This window comes from Chlorocebus sabaeus, chromosome 3 (assembly GCF_047675955.1).
Source record: "Chlorocebus sabaeus isolate Y175 chromosome 3, mChlSab1.0.hap1, whole genome shotgun sequence".
In the NCBI taxonomy this organism is placed as follows: Eukaryota; Metazoa; Chordata; class Mammalia; order Primates; family Cercopithecidae; genus Chlorocebus; species Chlorocebus sabaeus.
The window spans coordinates 81,750,263-81,771,227 of record NC_132906.1 but is presented as its reverse complement, the minus strand read 5'-3'; the positions used below and the strand labels follow the sequence as shown (position 1 = coordinate 81,771,227).

At 42.5% G+C, this 20,965-nt stretch overlaps 1 protein-coding gene, 1 non-coding gene and 1 pseudogene across 4 annotated transcripts in view; 2 read left to right on the top strand and 1 right to left on the bottom strand.

The window, feature by feature from the left end:
* Positions 1-20,965, bottom strand: part of CLYBL (citramalyl-CoA lyase) — a 315,217-nt gene that overhangs the window by 130,742 nt on the left and 163,510 nt on the right. For all 3 annotated transcript variants that reach the window (XM_073014470.1, XM_073014469.1, XM_007960767.3), the window contains exon 2: positions 12,887-13,073. In XM_073014470.1, coding sequence (XP_072870571.1) covers positions 12,887-13,073 — 187 coding nt within the window. The remainder of the gene's footprint in view (positions 1-12,886; positions 13,074-20,965) is intronic.
* LOC119627609 (small nucleolar RNA U13) lies at positions 1,847-1,933 on the top strand (annotated as a pseudogene).
* On the top strand, positions 2,002-2,129 carry LOC119627600 (small nucleolar RNA SNORA25). Its single transcript, XR_005243799.1, has one exon. It is a non-coding gene; the product is annotated as a small nucleolar RNA SNORA25 (small nucleolar RNA).

Sequence of the window (20,965 nt, the reverse complement as noted above, 5' to 3'; positions counted from 1 at the left end):
TAAATCCTCATTCTCCATAGTGAGGAGTCAATATATTATGCCTGAAATAGAAAAGAAATAATTTAAGAAATGTATTCTTGCCAATCGCAGTGGCTCACGCCTGTAATCCCAGCACTTTGGAAGGCCGAGGTGGGTGGATCACAAGGTCAGGAGTTCAAGACCAGCCTGGCCAAGATGGTGCAACCCTGTCTCTACTAAAAATACAAAAAAAAATTAGCTGGGCGTAGTGCTGGGCTCCTGTAATCCCAGCTACTGGGGAGGCTGAGGCAAAGAACTGCTTGAACCCAGGAGGCAGAAGTTGCAGTGAGCAGAGATTGTGCCACTGCACTCCAGCCTGGGTGACAGAGCAAGACTCTATCTCAAAAAAAAAAAAAAAAAAAAAAAAGAAAAGAAATGTATTGTTTAGAAATACTGAAGAAAATGGCATAACAATAAGCTAGAACAGGTAAAAAGGATTGTCTCTGGAGAGGGGGAAACTGAATAATGGTTGGGGGTTGCTTTATAACTATTTGGCTTTTTAAATAATGTGTAAGAATGAATTTTAGACTAATTGTTTTAAAGTTTATAACCAAGCCTGGGGCAACATAGAGAGACCCCCATCTCTACAAAATAAAAATAAAAAAATTAGCTAGGCACAGTGGCACACACCTGTGGTCTCAGCTACTCAAGAGGCAAAAGTGGGAGGATTGTTTAAGCCTGGGAGGTTGAGGCTACAGTGAGCAATGATTGAACAACTGCATTCCAGTCTGGGTGACACAGCAAGACCCTGTCTTAAAAAAAAAAAAAAAAAAAAAAAAAAAAAGGCCAGGTGGGGTGGCTCATGTCTGTAATCCCAGCTCTTCGGGAGACCAACGTGGGCAGATCACTTGAGGTCAGGAGTTTGAGATCAGCCTAGCCAACATGGTGAAACCTCATCTCTACTAAATATACAAAAGTTAGCCAGGTGTGGTGGAGGTGCACACCTGCAGTCCCAGCTACTCAGGAGGCTGAGGCAGGAGAATCACTTGAACCAGAGAGGCAGAGGTTGCAGTGAGTGGAGATCGTGCCATTGCACTCCCGCCTGGGCGACAGAGTAAGACTCTGTCTCAGAAAATCAAAAAAAGAAATTTCAAAGGATGGGTACCTTGTTTTGGAATGGTTGACCACGTTCTCTGAAGTGCTATCCTACTGTAAAAATAGATACATTTCAACAAAAGTACTTTTTAATGCATTTTTGGGCTCAGTAGAATGTAAGAGAATTTTCAGCTAGGCACGGTGGCCCATGCCTATAATCCCAGCACTTTGGGAGGCCAAGGCGGGCAGATCACCTGAAGTCAAGTGTTCGAGACCAGCCTGGCCAATGTGATGAAACCCTGTCTGTACTAAAAATTAAAAAATTAGCTGGGCCTGGTGGTGGGCGCCTATAATCCCAGCTACTCAGGAGGCTGAGGCACGAGAATTGCTTGAACCCAGAAGTGAGAACCCAGAAGTTGCAGTGAGCCAAGATTGAGCCACTGCACTCCAGGCTGAGCGACAAAGTGAGAGTCCATCTCAAAAAAAAAAAAAAAAAAAAGAGAGAGAATTTTCCAGAAGCAAAGGAATAACAAAAAGCAATAGGTTGAATTCTGATTTGTGAAAGAAAAATAAGGACATGGGGAATCAAATACCTATATCAGACCTAGTATCAGAATACTAAGCCTTGAGACCACTGCAAGGTTAGGGAGAATAAATTGAGACTCCCACATTAGTAATATCTGTGACTATCAGTAGGTGTAAACACAAATTCTCTTTGGAGGAAAACCTTCTCACTTTAAGCTCTTGGGATCTAAGAATTGTTTGAATTAATTCCAATGAATATGGGTTCATGATCCTTTTGTGGTTCATAAGTATGCTATTGTGTGAGATGTACCTCCTTCAAATCTTGTTGCAACGTTGGCACATTACCGATCTGATGTGAATAAAATGTACATATGAGTTCATCATAAATAAGAGTCAGCAGAAACAACAAAAAATGATTTAGATAGGTTATTTCAAAGAGGGCTCATGAGGCTATGAAACCAAGAGCTCTTAATGCTATGACCAAAGATTGAAGTTCTCTATAGAATGCCATAGCACTCAATAATGTTATGTTTTCTTGAGGCAATATAAGACTTTGCCACTCATAATCATGACATAATAATCCATGATTGTTGATGTGGGAAAGTAAATAAGTTTAACCAAAGTTTCTCTTCTTTAGATAAAAAATGATTTACCCCCCAAAGTACTGAATTTATCAGATTCACAATATACCAAGCAGATATGTAGAAGAACCAAATAGAACTTCCAGATATGACAAATATAATAATTAAAATAAAAAACTCAGAGGATGGCCCAGGCACGGTGGCTCACACTGGAAATTCCACTACTTTGGGAGGCTGAGGCAAGCAGATCACCTGAGCTCAGGAGTTTGAGACCAGCCTGGCCAACACGGTGAAACTCCATCTCTACTAAAAATACAAAAATTAGCTGGGCGTGGTGGTGCATGCTTGTAATCCCAGCTACTTGGGAGGCTGAGGCAGGAGAATTGCTTGAACCCAGGAGGCGGAGGTTGCAGTGAGCCGAGATCATGCCACTGCACTCCAGCCTGGGCCACAAAGCAAGACTTTGTCTCAAAAAAAAAAACCAAAACAAACAAACAAACAAACAAAACCTCAGAGGAAGGGTTAAATGAATTAGACACAATTGAAGAGAGAATTAGAAAACTGGAAATTAAACAGGAAGAACTAACTGAGAACGTAACACAGAGAAACAAGGAGAAAATATGAGAAGATATTAAGAGAGAAGGATAGAATGAAGTTTCCAACTACGTGTACTCAGCATCTCTGAAAGAAAGAATAGAAAGGAGAAACAGAGGCCATATGTGATGTACTAATGGAAATTTTACAAAATGGATAAAAGACATGAATCTACAAATATAGGAAACACAACTGATACCAAGCAAAAGGAAGTAAAAATGTAAGGGAGGAAAAGAGTAATAAATCCACACCTAGTCACATTTTAGTAAAACTTCAGTATGCCAAAGGAAAAAAAAAAAGGACTTTTGTTGAAATGTGTCCATGTTTACAGTAGGATGGCACTCTAGAGAACATGGTCAACTGTTCCAAAACAAGGTACCCATCCTTTGAAAAATTTTTGATTACACAAACTTTTTTTTTTTTTCCCTGAGAGAGCCTCACTCTGTCGCACAGGCTGGAGTGCAATGGTATGATCTTGGCTCACAGCAACCTCTGCCTCTCAGGTTCAAGCAAATCTCCTGCCTTAGCCTCCTGAGGGTGGGACTACAGGTGCGCACCACCACGCCCAGCTAATGTTTGCATTTTCAGTACAAATAAGGTTTCACCATGTTGGCCAGGCTGATCTCAAACTCCTGACCTCAGGTGATCTGCCTGCCTTGGCCTCCCAAAGTACTGGGATTACAGGTGTGAGCCACCACACCCGGGTCATAAAGACATTTTCAAAAAAAAACAAAAATGGAAACTTTATGATCAACCAACTTTCACTATAGGGAAATTCTGAAAGATGCATCTCAAGAGAAAGAAAGCTCACCCCAGGAAGAAGATCTGAGATGCAAAAAGGAATGATAAGCAAAAAAAAGTGGGAAAATATGTAAGATAATATAAAGAAATACTGTAGATAGCAATAATATAAAATGTATGGGATTAAAGAGAGATAACTAAAATATTGAGCAAAAATAATGCATACAGTGCAAGAGAAATAACTGGATTTAAAGTTTTCCAAGATTCTTGAGCTGCCCAGAAGAAAGATATGGATTAATTTTAGGCTTTGTTAAGTGTGCTTAGTAAAATTTCAAGAGAAAACAATACAAATTACAAACACGGTCCTAACTTAGAAACCAAGAGAGGAAAGAATGGACTAAGAAAATAAACAAACTGGCCGGGCACAGTAGATCATGCCTGTAATCCCTGCACTTCGGGAGGCTGAGGTAGGTAGATCACCCAAGGTTAAGAGTTCGAGACCAGCCTGGCCAACATGATGAAACCCCCATCTCTACTAAAAATATAAAAAATTAGCTGGGCGTGGTAAGAGGCACCTGTAATCACAGTTACTCAGGAGCTGAGGCAGGAGAACTGCTTGAGCCCGTGGGGTGGAAGTTACAGTGAGCCCAGATCATGCCACTGCACTCCAGCCTGGGCAATAAGCAACAAGAGCAAAACTCAGTCTCAAAAAATAAAAAATAAAATACATATACGTATTTTTTTTAAAAGGAAAGAAAGATGAAAAAAAGAAACATGAAACAGGTGGGAAAACATTATAAAATATAATGGTATAATTAAATTTAAACTCATCAGTAATTACATTAAAATTCAATGGATTAGCCGGGTGCAGTGGCTCACACCTGTAATCCCAGCACTTTGGGAGGCCAACGCAGGTGGATCGCCTGAGGTCAGGAGTTTGAGAGCAGCCTGGCCAACATGGTGAAACCCTGTCTCTACTAATAATACAAAAATGAGCTGGGTGTGGTGGCAGGCACCTGTATTCCCAGCTACTTGGGAGGCTGATGCAGGAGAATCGCTTAAACCTGGGAGGCGGAGGTTGCAGTGAGCCAAGATCGCAGCATTGCACTACAGCCTGTGCAATATAGTGAGACTATGTCTCAAAAAAAAAAAAAGAAAAAAAAAAAAATAGCCAGGCCTGGTGGCAGGCGTCTGTAGTCTCAGCCACTCAGGAGGCTGAGGCAGGAGAATGGCGTGAACCTGGGAGGCAGAGCTTGCAGCGAGCCGAGATCTCACCATTGCACTCCAGTCTGGCTGAGTGAGACTCTGTCTCAAAAAAAAAAAAAAAAAAAAAAAAAAAGAGAAATTGTCAACATGGATATAGAAATTTTTAAAAAATAGGAGACGTAATTAAAATACAAAGACATGGATACTTTGAAAGCAAAGGAATGAAAATGATACACTGAGCAAATGCCAACCTAAAGAAAGTTGATGTTGCTGTATTACGATCAGACCACATAAACTTTAAAGTAAAATGCATTATAAGGGATAAAGATGGTCAGTACATAGAAATAGATGAATCAACATGCCAGGAATATGCAGTAATTCTAAGTGTGTATATACCTAAATACATTGGCAAATTTTCTGTCGGAGCATAGATTTCAACTAGCCTCTCTCAATTACTGACACATCAAGCAGAAAAAAGTCAGTAAAGATTTGTATATTTGAATAACATAATTAACAAGCTTGGTCTGATAGAAAATACATAGAACTCTGTATCTAATAAATAGAAAATACACTTTCTTCTTCAGCACATGGAAGAGTTACAAAATATGGCTAATGTATTCGGTCATTAAGCAGAACGACAAATCTCAAAAAATCATCATCATTCACATCACATTTCTCTAACCACCATGCCACTATGCTAGAGCTCAGCAACAAAAAGATAAATTGAAAAAAACAAAAACCAAAAAACTCTCATACACTCGGAAATTTAAAACCACACCTTGGTATACTCAAGGTATGATTCTGGCCCACTCTTGGTCCTTGAAATCTTACCATGCCACTGTGATTAAGCACAACCTTGGAGAGTAACAGTTTAGAAACTTCTGTAGTACCTGACATTGCCGTCACCCAACCAGCGTTTAATTTTTTTTTTTTTTTTTTTTTTTTTTTTTGAGACGGAGTCTGGCTCTGTTGCCCAGGCTGGAGTGCAGTGGCCGGATCTCAGCTCACTGCAAGCTCTACCTCCCGGGTTTACGCCATTCTCCTGCCTCAGCCTCCAGAGTAGCTGGGACTACAGACGCCCGCCACCTCGCCCGGCTAGTTTTTTGTACTTTTTAGTAGAGACGGGGTTTCACCGTGTTAGCCAGGATGGTCTCGATCTCCTGACCTCGTGATCCACCCGTCTCGGCCTCCCAAAGTGCTGGGACAGCGTTTAATTTTTATAGCAATTCATTTGTATTGTATTTTACAAAAGTATCAATCCACAATGGGTTGGATAACCAAACTGGTTCTCAATCACAGACTTTGGGAAGCACTGTTGTATGTTATGTTTCAAGCAAGAGAACAAATGGCAATTAAAAAACACTCAGAACTGGCCAGGCATGGTGGCTCATGCCGGCAATCCCTGCACTTTGGGAGGCGGAGGCAGGATCACCTGAGGTCAGGAGTTCAAGACCAGCCTGGTCAACATGGTGAAACCCCGTTTCTATAAAAATACAAAAATGAGCTGGGTGTGGGGGCGGGCACCTGTAGTCCCAGCTACTCGGGAGGCTGAGGCAGAATTCTGAGTTCCAGAATTGCTGGAACCCGGGAGGCGGAGGTTGCAGTGAGCCAAGATCATACCATTGAACTCCAGCCCAAGTGACAACAGTAAGACCCCTTCCCAAAAAAACAAAACAAAACAAAAAACTCCTCAGAACTAAATGATTTAAAAAGGAATATGTTCTCATAGACCTATTTTGCTGGATCATAGCTATTTACTTTTTGCCACTCTCACCACCAGCTTGTGTCTCCTCCAGGTTGGGGATCTGCCACCATTTTTGTGTCCCTCCCGCCTGCCATGGCAACTAGTGGAGTAGGTACTCAGCATTTATTTAAGTATTGATTAGGTATTTAAATGTAAATACTTAAATTTAAATCGTAAATACATTTAAAGAATTGCCTAAATATTTATTCAACTGAAATGGCAGCTGTGGAATCATGCCTCTTCCTCCTCAGCACCTACTTTCTTGGCCTCACCCAGTGTCATGGAGTTACATCAGAAATCGATGCATTACTTGGCATATTTTACTGTGGCCCAGCAAGCAGTGGCTTAGACAGCCCCACACCTCCTCATGCATTTAACAATGAAAAGGAGGAGATAAGAGGGAGTGGAGGCAGTCTTTTTATCATCCGTGCTTGGGAAGGTGAGCTGGTAGTGCCATCCTTGACATGAAGGAGCTACTTAAATACAAATTGGATTAGCAGGACAGGATTAGAGCCTGCTGGAAGGTATTATATACTTATAAACTGCTTTGTGGAAACTCCTATTGTTTTCATTATAAGCCCATACTTCACAGAGTCAATCAAATGAAATATGGAATTAGTCTATTAGTAAAAAAAAAATGAGATATAAAATGAAGTGACTACGTTTCAATAATGCCAAGAAAGCTGAATTAGGCAATAATGGTTCAGTTTAGCCAGACTCTTAACTAGATAATCTGAAATTAAGAGTTTTAATATGGATTTCTTCTTACTGAGAAATAAACTCACTAAAAATGGTCTCTATGTCCTCCATCAAGAGAATAATATTCAAATAAGAAACATGATTAAGAGGTGACTTCAAGAAAGAAAAGGGAATATGAGATATTTGAGAAGTTTCAGGCTAATCTAGACTTTCCAGTGAATTGAAGCTCCAGGTCTAAATGGATGACATTCCCAATCCCAGGACACTGAAAGAGTCTGCAGGTGGGAACACAGAGCTCCTGTCAGTTACCTTTGAGAGATCATGGAGAACAGGAAGCTGACAAAAGATAAAAAGAAGCCAAGGCACTCGCTTTCCAAGAAAGAGGAAAAAGGTGGATTAGGACATACACGAGCAGGTGAGTTGGAGGCTGATTCCTGGCAAAAATTCCAGGAGATTCAAATCTTGGTTCTGCTATTTAATGGCAATGTGACCTTGTACATATTTCAAAACATTGCTATAAGGATTGAATAAGATAACATATGTAAATGAGATAAGGTATGTAAATAACAATATATGTAATACAGCACTTGTAACATAGAAAATTCTTGGCCAGGTGCGGTGGCTCATGCCTGTAATCCCAGTACTTTGGGAGGCCGAGGTGGGCAGATCACCTGAGGTCAGGAGTTGGAGACTAGTCTGGCCAACATGGTGAAACCCCATCTTTCCTAAAAATACAAAATAAGCCAGCCATGGTGGCGCATGCCTGTAATCCCAGCTACTCGGGAGGCTGAGGCAGGAGAATCACTTGAACCCAGGAGGCGGAGATTGCAGTGAGTGAGCCGAGATCGAGCCACTGTACTCCAGCCTGGGCAACAAGAGCAAAACTCCATCTGTGAAAAAATAAATAAATAAATTCATGAACTGGATAGCTCTGTGCCTCAGTTTCCTTACTTGTAAAAGGAATGTACCCATAGCACCTCATTGCCTTGTCATGTAAATTACAGCACCCAGCATTTCATCAGCACTATGTACATCTCTGTTCAATAAACTGGAAAAGAAGTCTTTCGTGGCATGCTTGGGCAGCACTTGGCCCCAACCTCTTCAAGATTTCCCAGAAACTTGTTAAATTTTCATATGATGTGCACGTCAAATTCTCAGATGATGTAAATGTTGGATAATGAAATCAAAATCCAAAAAGACCTTGACAGGCTAGGGCTATGATATGAAATATGTGAGATAAAATTAAGTCCTAGATAGAGATTGTAAGAAAAAAATAACTTTTTTTTTTTTTTTTTTTTTTTTTTTGAGACAGAGTCCTGCTCTGTCGCCCAGGCTGGAGTACAGTGGGGCAATCTCAGCTCACTACAACTTTCAGCTCCCAGGTTCAAGCAATTCTTATGCCTCAGCTTCCTGAGTAGCTGGGATTACAGGTGTGGGCCACCACACCCGGCTGATTTTTTGTATTTTTAGTAGAGATGAGGTTTTGCCATGTTGCCCAGGCTGGTCTTGAACTCCTGGCCTCAAGTGATCTACCTGCCTCGACCTCCCAGAGTGCTGGAATACTGATGTGAGCCACTGCACCCGTCCAAGATGATTATTATTATTATTTTGAGACAGAGTCTCACTCTGTCACCCAGGCTGGAGTGCAGTGGCGTGATCTCGGCTCACTGCAAGCTCTGCCTCCCGGGTTCCCGCCATTCTTCTGCCTCAGCCTCCTGAGTAGCTGGGACTACAGGCGCCCGCCACCATGCCTGGCTAATTTTTTGTATTTTTAATAGAGAAGGGGTCTCACCATGTTGGCCAGGATGGTCTCGATCTCCTGACCTTGTGATCTGCCTGCCTCGGCCTCCCAAAGTGCTGGGATTACAGGCGTGAGCCACCGCGCCCGGGATATTATTATTTTAAACAAAGACCAGCTTGGCTTTCCAGAAGTTTCTATGGATAAAAAAGAGAATTTTGGCCGGGCATCATGGCTTATGTCTGTAATCCCAGCACTTTGGGAGGCCGAGGCATGAGGATCACTTGAGTCCAGGAGTTCAAGACCAGCCTGGGCAACACAGCAAGACCCTATCTCTACAAAAATAAAACAATTAGCTGGGTATGGTGGTGGGTGCCTATAGTCCCAGCTGCTCAGGAAGCTGAAGTGGGAGGACTGCTTGAACCTAGAAGTTGGAGGCTGCAAGAACTATGATGACACCACTGCACCCCAGCCTGGGCAACAGAACGACCAAAAAAAAAAATTTTTAATGACCTTTTAGCTGCCTCTAAGCTTAGTATGCCTAAAACAGGTGTCTAGCACATTGCAATGTCCAACTGCATTAGAAGAATGAAAATATCCTAATAAAGACACTATGTGGACATACGTACTTCAAGATGGCGGGCACTGCTTGCCCATCATCAACTTTTCTTTCCCTGCTCCTCTTCATGTTTCTCCTAAGTGGTAGCACAGCTGCTACTACTATGGAGATAAGGATGGCTTTGGAACCCAGATAAACAATAAGGAAATGTAAATCAGAAACAGACTCTATTTCCAACTCATTTGAGTGGCAGAAAACATTCTCAGGTGGGTATTGGAGGACAGCCTCAAGATTTGTGAAGAACTATAATTAGAAGTTTATCAGGGCACCTAATGGCTCACTGCTAATGGCTCACTGCTAATGGCTACAATGCTAAAATAAATTCCCCTCTAATCATGATTACTACAGGATTTATCTAATCTATTTCCTATAGGAAATCAAGCTACTCCCAGGTACTTTATCAACTTTTTTCTCATAATAAACCCTGTCCTGACAAAAGAAGATATTGTCATCCCTACAGTATAGATAAGAAATTGAGGCAAAGAAGTAAAGTGAATTGCCCTGGGTCACACAGAACTGGAATTACAATTTCGCATCTAATCTTGGAGTGCACTACATGAGGTATAGGAAGGAGCATACTGAAATCACATTATAGCCTTCAGAAAAAGGCCTATTTACTTTAATCACTAGGAGAAAGATTAATAGTATTTTCCTTGGCACATGCCAAAGATGTTGAGTAGACATTTTAGATTCCACAGGCTCATTCTAATCCTTTTCCAAATACTTGGAAAGCCTTAGTTTGACCATTAGGAAGATACTGGAAATTAAATTTTTTCTTTAAAATTAAGGCAAATATTTGCTGGAAACTCCAGAAAAAGCAATTAATCCAGAAAATTGTATGGTTCAGCTACGTTGTTTCAGGTCACCTGGGGCGAGAAACTTTCAAGTAGGCATAAATCCAGAGAGCCAGCTCCCTCATTGCCCCTCCCACGACCCATTCCCAGCCTAACCTCATTGTCTGGGGCCTGGATAGACAAAGGTCAAGCAAACTCATGTTTTTAACTTTAAAAGTTCCAAGCAAATGTAAGTTATTGTTATAATGATTTATATATCTCAACGAATTACTGAATAAATCCATGTTCATTAGAAAAACATAGAAAACAAAGTTGAGCAAAACAAAATAAAAAGCAACTACTATACAATCAAGCAGCAAGAGTCTTTTGTACCTATTTACAAATTGGTTATTTTGGTTTTTTTTTTTTTTTTTTTTTTTTTTTTTTTTTTTTTGAGACGGAGTCTTGCTCTGTCACCCAGGCTGGAGTGCAGTGGCCGGATCTCAGCTCACTGCAAGCTCCGCCTCCCGGGTTTACGCCATTCTCCTGCCTCAGCCTCCCGAGTAGCTGGGACTACAGGCGCCCACCACCACACCTAGCTAATTTTTTGTAATTTTTAATAGAGACGGGGTTTCACTGTGTTAGCCAGGATGGTCTTGATCTCCTGACCTCATGATCCACCCGTCTCGGCCTCCCAAAGTGCTGGGATTACAGGCGTGAGCCACCGCGCCCGGCCGGTTATTTTGGTTTTTAAAAACTTTTTTGGAGACAGGGTCTCACTCTGTTGCTCCAGCTGGAGTGCAGTGGCATGATCATGGTTCACTGCAGCCTCAAACTCTTGGGCTGAAGTGATTCTACCACCACAGCCTCCTGAGTAGCTGGGACTACGGGCACACGCCACCACACCTGGCTAATTTTTTTCTTTTTTTTTTGGTAGAAACGGGGTTTTGCTATGCTGCCCAGACTGGTCTCAAACTCCTGAGCTCAAGCGATGCTCCTATCTTGGCCTCCCGAAGTGCTGGGATTACAGGCATGAGCCACCTCATCTGGCCTACAAATTGGATATTTTCTTTTTTTTTTTTTTTTTTTTTTTGAGTCTCGCTTTGCCACCCAGGCTGGAGTGCAGTGGCCGGATCTCAGCTCACTGCAAGCTCCGCCTCCTGGGTTTACGCCATTCTCCTGCCTCAGCCTCCCAAGTAGCTGGGACTACAGGCGCCCGCCACGTCCCCCGGCTAGTTTTTTGTATTTCTTAGTAGAGACGGGGTTTCACCGTGTTAGCCAGGATGGTCTCGATCTCCTGACCTCGTGATCCGCCCGTCTCGGCCTCCCAAAGTGCTGGGATTACAGGCTTGAGCCACCGTGCCCGGCCACAAATTGGATATTTTCTAAGGCTCATCTCTTCGGTCAGGCCATAAGGAAATAAGCCAGAAGCTACAGACAACCACTAAGGTTCTAGGTGTCATTTTCCGTCAATTAAGTAGAGAAAATGGTGATTTATCCATGAAAAGCTATGTTTTATTCTCTTGATACATATCCCAGAAGAGAGAAGACCACTACTCAGTATACCTGGTGGTAAGAAGAAATAACTTCCTAGTTGCATTTTATCAGTCTGAAAATCTGACACCACAATTTTAGAATTATCTAATTCAGTGGTCCCCAACCTTTCTGGCACCAGACACCTGTTTTGTGGAAGGTAATTATTCCATGGGAGGTGGGGCGGTGCAATGGTTTCGGATGAAACTGTTCCACCTCAGATCATCAGGCATTAGTTAGAGTCTTATAAGAAGCGTGCAACCTAGATCCTTCACATGCGCAGTTCACAACAGGGTCGCGCTCCTTGAGAATCTAATGCCACTGCTGATCTGACAGGAGGCAGAGCTTAGGCCATAACGCTTGTTCACCCACGGCTCATCTCCTGGGGTCTGGCCCAGTCCCTAACAGGCCTGTACTGTGGCCTGTACTGGTCCATGGCCTGGGGATTGGGGACCCCTGATGTCACTCATTTACTTAGACCAGCAAATATCACGGCCAAAATTGATTGTCTATCTTTTTATCTATACATACACACAGTCTCATATACTGAAGGTCACGATTTTAAAATACATTTTGGTGGGATTCTTCCTTTCTCTCAGAGAAAAGAGATACACATTTAGAACCTATATAAAAGTAGGCCAAAGAATTGTTTGTTTGTTTGTTTGTTTTTTGAGACGGAGTCTGGCTCTGTCGCCCAGGCTGGAGTGCAGTGGCCGGATCTCAGCTCACTGCAAGCTCTGCCTCCCAGGTTTATGCCATTCTCCTGCCTCAGCCTCCCAAGTAGCTGGGACTACAGGCGCCCGCCACCTCGCCCGGCTAGCTTTTTGTATTTTTTAGTAGAGACGGGGTTTCACCGTGTTCGCCAGGATGGTCTCGATCTCCTGACCTCGTGATCCACCCGTCTCGGCCTCCCAAAGTGCTGGGATTACAGGCTTGAGCCACCGCGCCTGGCCAGAATTGTTAATAATCAACAAAAGATGAGTACGGTAGAATCTTTCCAAATTGTGGGCAATGTCACTATTCGGAAGAGAAGCAAATTTTAATACCTTTCTTTTTCTCATACTAAAATCATGCCATTACCTTTTTGTTTGCAGCCACACCATCCTCACAGTCGAGCACTGCACAATCTACATTCAGGGATGGGATCTTCTTTATTTTCTTTTCATCATTTCCAGGTACATAAAGCACTGCCCTCCGGGGGATGTACTTGTGACTGGATGAGGAACTATATCCAAGTCTGGGGACATCAGCTGCTAGAGACGCTTTCCTGCAAGACACATGATTAGGGTGAGCCCAGAATGAGATTTCTGTATTTATAAACTTGTGAAAAACTACATCTCAATGCAAAATTAAAACAGAACACATGGATAATCTTTTTTTGTTTTGAGACAGGGTCTTGCTGTGTCACCCAGTTTGAAGTGCAGTGGTGTGATCTCAGCTCACTGCAACCTCCACCTCCAGGCTCAGGTGATCCTCCCACCTCAGCCTCCCCAGTAGCTGGGACTAAAGGTATGCGCCACTATGCCTGGCTAATTTTTGTATTTTTTGCAGACGGGATTTTGTCGCATTGCCCAGGCTGATCTTGAACTCCTAGCCTCAAGAGATCCATCTGCCTTGGCCTCCCAAAGTGCTGGGATTATAGGCATGAGCCACCATGCCTGGCTGGATAATCTTTTAAAATTATGGTGGAATACAATCACACACAAAAACCAAGAAAACAATAATAGCAGAAATAATCAATGAACTAAATGTTATTTTGGCTGAGGTTTAAAAAACAGATAGGACTGTCTACTGACATCTTCTTAGAGAAAGAGGATATACATATTTCTTCTTGGAAAACATTTCCAGTATTGTTATACTGTCCAGATAGCATCCGTGGAGAAAAAAATGAAAGAAAATGTCTCCAAAAGGTACTGTACGAAACAACGATACTATCTACAATTATACATAAAAGTAAAAAAGTAGGAAAAAAAAAACTAAAGAAGCATTAGTCTATGGCCCTTGCCCTACCAATACATCTTTTAAAGGAGGTATATCAGTGATTCACATCCAATTTTAACAAGACAAGATAGACTGATTCTTTTTAAGTGAGTAGGACAGTGAATGTTGCTGTAATTGTAGGCAACTTAATTACCGGTAACTTCGGATTCTTCATCTATAAAAATAATACTCATTTTGTAGGTTGTTGAGAAGATTTAAGTTAAAGGAAATAATGAACATGAAGCACTAAGCCAAAGCCTGGCAGATATTTTAGCTACTTGAAATGGTGGTGGGCGTAGCAGGAGTACCAGCAGCTGCTGTTGTTATTAATGGAGAATCTCTAGCTGTCAGTAGTCCTGGCCTGCTTCTAAACTATGCCCTTGCTTTCCCTTGCCTACCATACCAAGTTCAGTCTCTTAGAAATAAAAGGTGTTGGCCAGAAGCTCCTTTGGCTTACTACCGCCCTTGCCTGGTCCATAGTTTATCCTGTGAAAACCATGCTTTAGCTCATACGCTATGGTCAAGGAAGATGAAATCAGCTCCTGTAATCAGGACCAGTGACACAATTTGCAGGGTCCAGTGAAAAGGAAAATGCAGAGGCCTTTGTTTATAATTTATTAAGAATTTCACAAAGGTAACAGAAGAATATTACATCAAGCACTAGGTGTTTCTAAGAGCACAAATTACATGTCCATGAAGCCAGCCCTGCCCATAAGAGATGAAGTTCTATGACATGAAGACTGCCAATTAGGCCTTAGGCCACGTGTGGTGGCCCACACCTGTAATTCCAATACTTTGGGGAGCCAAGGTAGGCAGATCACTTCAGCCCAGAGTTTGAGACGAGCCTGGGCAACATAGCAAAATCTCATCTCTATCAGGAAAAAAAACCTCAAAAGGCAAAAATTAGCCGAGTGTAGTGTATATGCCTATAGGCCCAGCTACTCAGGAGGCTGAGGTGGGAGGATCAATCGAGCCCAGGAGGTCAATGAGGCTGCAATGAGCTGTGATCACACAGCTGCACTCCAGCCTGGGCAACAGAGCAATACTTTGTCTCAAAAAAAAAAAAAAAAAAAAGGGGCCAGGTACGGTGACTCACACCTGTAATCCCAGCACTTTGGGAGGCCAAGGCGGGTGGATCACAAGGTCAGGAGATGGAGACCATCCTGGCCAATATGGTGAAACCCCATCTCTACTAAAACTACAAAAACTAGCTGGGTGTGGTGGTGCACACCTGTAATCTCAGCTACTCGGGAAGCTGAGGCAGGAGAATCGCTTGAACCCAGGAGGCGGAGATTGCAGTGAGCCAAGATCGCACCATTGCACTCCAGCCTGGCAACAGAGAGAGACTCCGTCTCAAAAAAAATACATTGCCAGTTAAGAAAGTTAAAACCCAGCCGGGCACAGTAGCTCACACCTGTAATCCCAGCACTTTGGGAGGCCGAAGTAGGTGGATCACCTGAGGTAAAGAGTTTGAGACCAGCCTGGCCAACATGATGAAACCCTGTCTCTACTAAAAATACAAATATCAGCCAGGCATGGTCGCGGACACCTGTAATTCCAGCTAACTGGGCGACTGAGTAGCGAGAATCGCTTGAACCCAGGAGGCAGAAGTTGCAGTGAGCCGACATTGCGCCACTGCACTCCTGCCTGGGCGATAAGAGCGAGACTCCATCTCAAAAAAAAAAAAAGAAAAAAGAAAAAGAAAGGAAAGTTAAAACCCTAGCAAACCGATGTTTTACTCTCCCTAGATAAACAGCATGATCTTAAAAAAATATATATATATATCAGCTATATTCCTCATGGAAACTCTGGACATCAGTAGTTAACACTACCAAATACTTTGCACGGTTGTAACATTTCACCAGGATTAGTGTGCTTGTGACTTCATGTATCTCAAGAAAAATGTATCTCACTGTCTTTTGGGGCCTTGCAAGTTTGTGTGGGGGCCCTCATTCCTTCTTCTAGCCAACCTTACCGTAAGGAACTCTAAAACTTGAGTCTGGGTGGGGAGGGGGGAGGGATAGCATTAGGAGATATACCTAATGTAAATGACGAGTTAATAGGTGCAGCACACCAACATGGCACATGTATACAAATGTAACAAACCTGCACGTTGTGCACATGTACCCTAGAACTTAAAGTATAATAATAAAATAAAATAAAAACTTGAGTCTGCGTCTTATTTTGCCATAACATAAGCACTGTAACATGTGAGGTATGGTGAGATAGAGATGAATTTTAAAAGTGTACATGGCTTATGAAACATTTCATTTAATATAAAACATATTATGGCCAGTTAATTGAAGAGTGCCTGAAATATCTGTCATCGTTTTTCATTGATTGAAAATATCTGGTTTATCTAAAAACAGGGAAAAAAACATAATGATGTAACAGCAACAACCACATTTTACTTATCATTCACACTGGAGACTAGAATTTGCAACGTATACATTTCCCTAAAAATACCAAGAAACGTTTGGGGCAAATTCTCTGCTCATCAGGATTTAATGTAACCACACATGTGAAAATCTAAGAGTGGGGGAAGATGGTGGAGTAGAAAGCACCAGCAATCTTCCCCACCCAGACAACTGCATTAGCAAAATCTGCCTGCTGTAACTATTTTGAAACTATTTTGGAATCTATTGAAGGCTTGCAACTTCTAAGGGAAGGCGTGGATATTAAATAGTAGTTAATTTTGGTCAATTTCAGCTCTTAGCAGAATAGCAGCTACCTATCCCCTACCTCTCAGTCACATGGTAGGCAGCTGTGCCCATGTTCCCAGAGCAAACTGCACATAGCTTGAGGGAGCCAGAATGGGCAGAAACAAAGACCCTGACCCTCCAAATATCAAGGATCTGTGCTCTGATCACTGATTGCTGGTTCTGATCACAGAAGTGCAGACAAAGACGCTGAGAGACACTGTTATTATATCTCCCTCCAAGGTTGCAAGCCCCTTTCCCTTGGGCTCAAGTGACCTCCAGGTAATTTAAAGGGCCAGCACCTCCCCCATTATTTTTTTGCTTTTTTCCCTTTTAGAAGTCAGATATTAAAGACTAGGACATTCAAAAACAAACACACATATAGGGGAAAATAGAAATGACCATGGATGCCCAGAGAAAGGCTCAGAAAAGACCTGAGAAGCCAGGAGTGCTAGCTCATGCCTGTAATCCTAGCACTTTGGGAGCCAAGGCAGGGAGATCACCTGAGGTCGGAGTTCGAGACCAGCCTAGACAACATGGAGAAACAATGTTTCTACTAAAAATACAAAAAATTAGCTGGGTGTGGTGGCGCATGCCTGTAATCCCAGCTACTTGGGTGGCTGAGGCACAAGAATTGCTTGAACCTGGGAGGTAGAGGCTGCAGTGAGCCGAGATTGTGCCACTGCACTCCAGCCTGGGTGACAGAGTGAGATTTTGTCTTTAAAAAAAAAAAAAAAAAAAGAGAGAGAGGTTGGGCACAGTGGCTCATGCCTGTAATCCCAGCATTTTGGGAGGCTGAGGCTAGCGGATCACGAGGTCAGGAGCTTGAGACGAGCCTAGACAACATGGTGAAACCCCATCTGTACTAAAAATTCAAAAATCAGCGGGGCATGGTGGCAGGTGCCTGTAATCCTAGCTACTCGGGAGGCTGAGGCAGGAGAATCACTTGAATTCGGGAAGCAGAAGTTGCAGTGAGCTGAGATCACGCTGTTTGCACTCCAGCCTGGGTGACAGAGCAAGACTCTGTCAAAAAACAAAACAAAACAACAACAACAACAACAACAAAACCAAAAACAGAAAGAAAGAAAAAGAAAAGACTTGAGGAGACCTTACATTTATACCTCAGGCTTATATTATCCTCACCGTACACACAGTATACAACCATCAAATAAGTAAACAAAAACAGCAAACCCAGGGGAGGGGGAGAATCTAATTTCTAGATACCACACTGTTAGATTCAAACATTCGCTTTTCAACAACAAAAAAATCACAAGACGTATGAAGAAAGAGGAAATATGGCCCAGTCAAAGGAAGAAAAATAAGTCAACAGAAACAGTCCCTGAAAGAGACCTGATGGCAAAGACTTTAAAACAACTGTCTTAAAGATGCTCAAAGAACTAAAGGAAGAAGTGAAGAACATCAAGATAATGATGTATGAACAAAATGGAAATATCAGTAAAGAGACAGAAAACTTAAAAAGATACCATAAACCCCCGAACTGAAAAGTACAATAATTGAAATGAAAAATTCACTAGAGGGATTCAAAGGCAGATTTGGCAGGCAGAAGAAAGAATTAGCAAACTTGAAGAGAGGACAATGGAAATCACCAAGTCTGAGGAACAGAAAAAAGACTGAAGAGAAGTGAACAGAGCCTAAAGGACCTGTGGGACACCATCAAGCAGACACACACACACACACACACACACACACACACACACACACACACACAGGAAATTCCAGAAGGATAAGGAGAGAAAAGTGTAGCAAGAGTATTTTGAAAAGATAACGGCTGAAAACTCTCCAAATTTGGTGAAAGACTTGAATACAAACATCCAAGAAGTTAAATGAACTCCAAGTAAGATGAACTCAAAGACACACACACCTAGACACATTAAAATAAAACCTTTAAAAGTGAAACACTTCCAGTTCTGAAACGGTGGCATAAAAGTAAGCTGACTTTACTACCCACCCCTCCCCAACAGAAAAACAAAAACAAATATACAGCACTGAAATTATCACCAGAAGGACCTCAGAACTCAAATATGAAGAGGAGACAGTTCCTAGGACCCCAGAAAAAACCCTGAGCAGATGGTTAGACAATTGGATTTCTAAGTCCATAACAACACTCCCCACATTATGACAACCACCAGGCATGCAAAAACGTTTCCTCCAACTCACTGTTTCTACACTGGAAAAAGTGTAGTTGAGGTGGACATTCAGCTTCTCCACCATCTTGGGTTCCCTGGCAGGAGGCCGGCCCTGCCTTAATCCTTGGAAAGCATCCCAAGTGCCTGAAGGGAGAAATATCCCTGAGGAAAGACAGAGGCAAAGCAGGGAGGTGGGACTACCATCCCCAGCTCTGCAATCTCCGTTCTGTAACTCAGCAAAAGGAGATGCCAAAGCAGAGTGGCTGTTCAGAAGTACCACGCTGTAGGAGGTCTGTCCTACAGATCCCCTGGGCATGGACCCCTAGCCAGCCTTCCCACACTGCCAGGAAAACCCCCTGGGGACCTCCTCCATTCAGGAAGAGCTGCTTTCTGATAGTTTACTAAGAGCTGAGGTGAACCTGGGTTTAAGGCTCCACCTAGAGCTGAAAAGGAGGCAGTGACCCAGCAGCAAAAAGCCTCTAAGCAAATGTATCCAATAAAATACAAAAACAAGCCAGCCAGAGAAGACTGGATTAAATGACTAATCCTTCAGTGCAAAGACTTACACATCAACAGGAAACAACAGCAAACAGGGAATCATGATCTCCCCAGATGGACATAGCAAGGAACCAGTAACTGACTCCAAATGAGAGGATGATATATAAGTCTTCTAACCAAGAATTCAGAATAGAAGTTCTAAGGAAACTCAGTGATCTTTAAGTTAACACAGAAAAGCAGTTCAGAAATTTATCAGAAAAATGGAGCAAAGAGGTTGAAATAATAAAAAGAAATCAAACAAATCTTAGAACTGAGAAATATGTTTGCAGAACTGAAGAATTCCTTAGAGGCTTTCAACAGAAAAAATGGATCAAGCAGAGGTACGAATCATTGAGCTTGAAGATAGGCTATTTGAAAATACATAAAGGAGAAAAAAATCTTTAAAAAATCAGAATCAACAAAGATTGCTCACACGATACAGAAAATTACCTCAAAAGACCAAATTTGCCAAATGAGTTGGTTCATGCTTGTAATCCCAGCACTTTGGGAGGCTGAAGCAGGAGGATCACTTGAAGGCAGGAGTTCGAGACTAGCCTGGGCAACATAGTGAGACCCTCTCTCTACAAAAAATAAAAACACTAGCAGGGCATGGTGGTGCATGCCTGTGGTCCCAGTCATGCAGGAGGTTGAGGTGGGAGGATTGCTTGAACCCAGGAGTTTGAGACCGCAGTGAGCTGTGATCACACCACTGCACTCTAGCCCAGGTGACAGAGTGAGAACCTGTCTTAAAAAAAAAAAAAAGGCCGGGCGCGGTGGCTCAAGCCTGTAATCCCAGCACTTTGGGAGGCCGAGACGGGTGGATCACGAGGTCAGGAGATCGAGACCATCCTGGCTAACACAGTGAAACCCCGTCTCTACTAAAAAATACAAAAAAAATAGCCAGGCGAGGTGGCGGGCGCCTGTAGTCCCAGCTACTCGGGAGGCTGAGGCAGGAGAATGGCGAAAACCCGGGAGGCGGAGCTTGCGGTGAGCTGAGATCCGGCCACTGCACTCCAGCCCGGGTGACAGAGCGAGACTCCGTCTCCAAAAAAAAAAAAAAAAAAAAAAAAGACTCGACTGGGCACAGTGGCTCATGCCTGTAATCCCCGTACTTTGGAAGGCCGAGGTGGGTGGATTGCTTGAGCTCAGGAGTTCAAAACCAGTCTGGGCAACATGGTAAAACCCTGTCTCTAGAAAAAATACAAAAAATTAGCCAGGCATGGTGGCACGTGCCTGTTGTCCCAGTTACTCAGGAGGCTGAGATGGGAGGATTGTTTGAGCTTAGGAGGTAGAGGCTGCAGTGAGTGTGACTACACCACTGCACTCTTTCACAGAGGGAGAAAAAATAAAAAGACAAAATTTAAGAATTATTGAGGTTCAACAGGGAGTTGAACATGTGCAAGGGATAGACAGCTTATTCAAAAACAAAAAAAAAAAAAGAAAGAAAGAGAGAGAGAGAGAAAAAAAAAAACTTTCCAAAACTTGAGAAAGATATAAATACCCAGGTATAGGAAGGTTAGAGAACACCAAACGGATTTGACCCAAATAAGACTACCTCAAGACATATAATAATCAGACTCTCAAGGTCAAGGACAAACAGAATCCTAAAAGCAGCAAGAGAAAATCAGCAAATTACATATAAAGGCACTCCAACGTGTCTGGCAGTTCTCAATGGACACATACAGGCCAGGGGGAAGCAGCAGAATGACATTTTTAAAGTGCTGAAAAAAACAACTGCCATCCAAAAGTATTGTATTCAGCAAACTTATCCTTAAATATGTTTTTCCCAGGCAAAT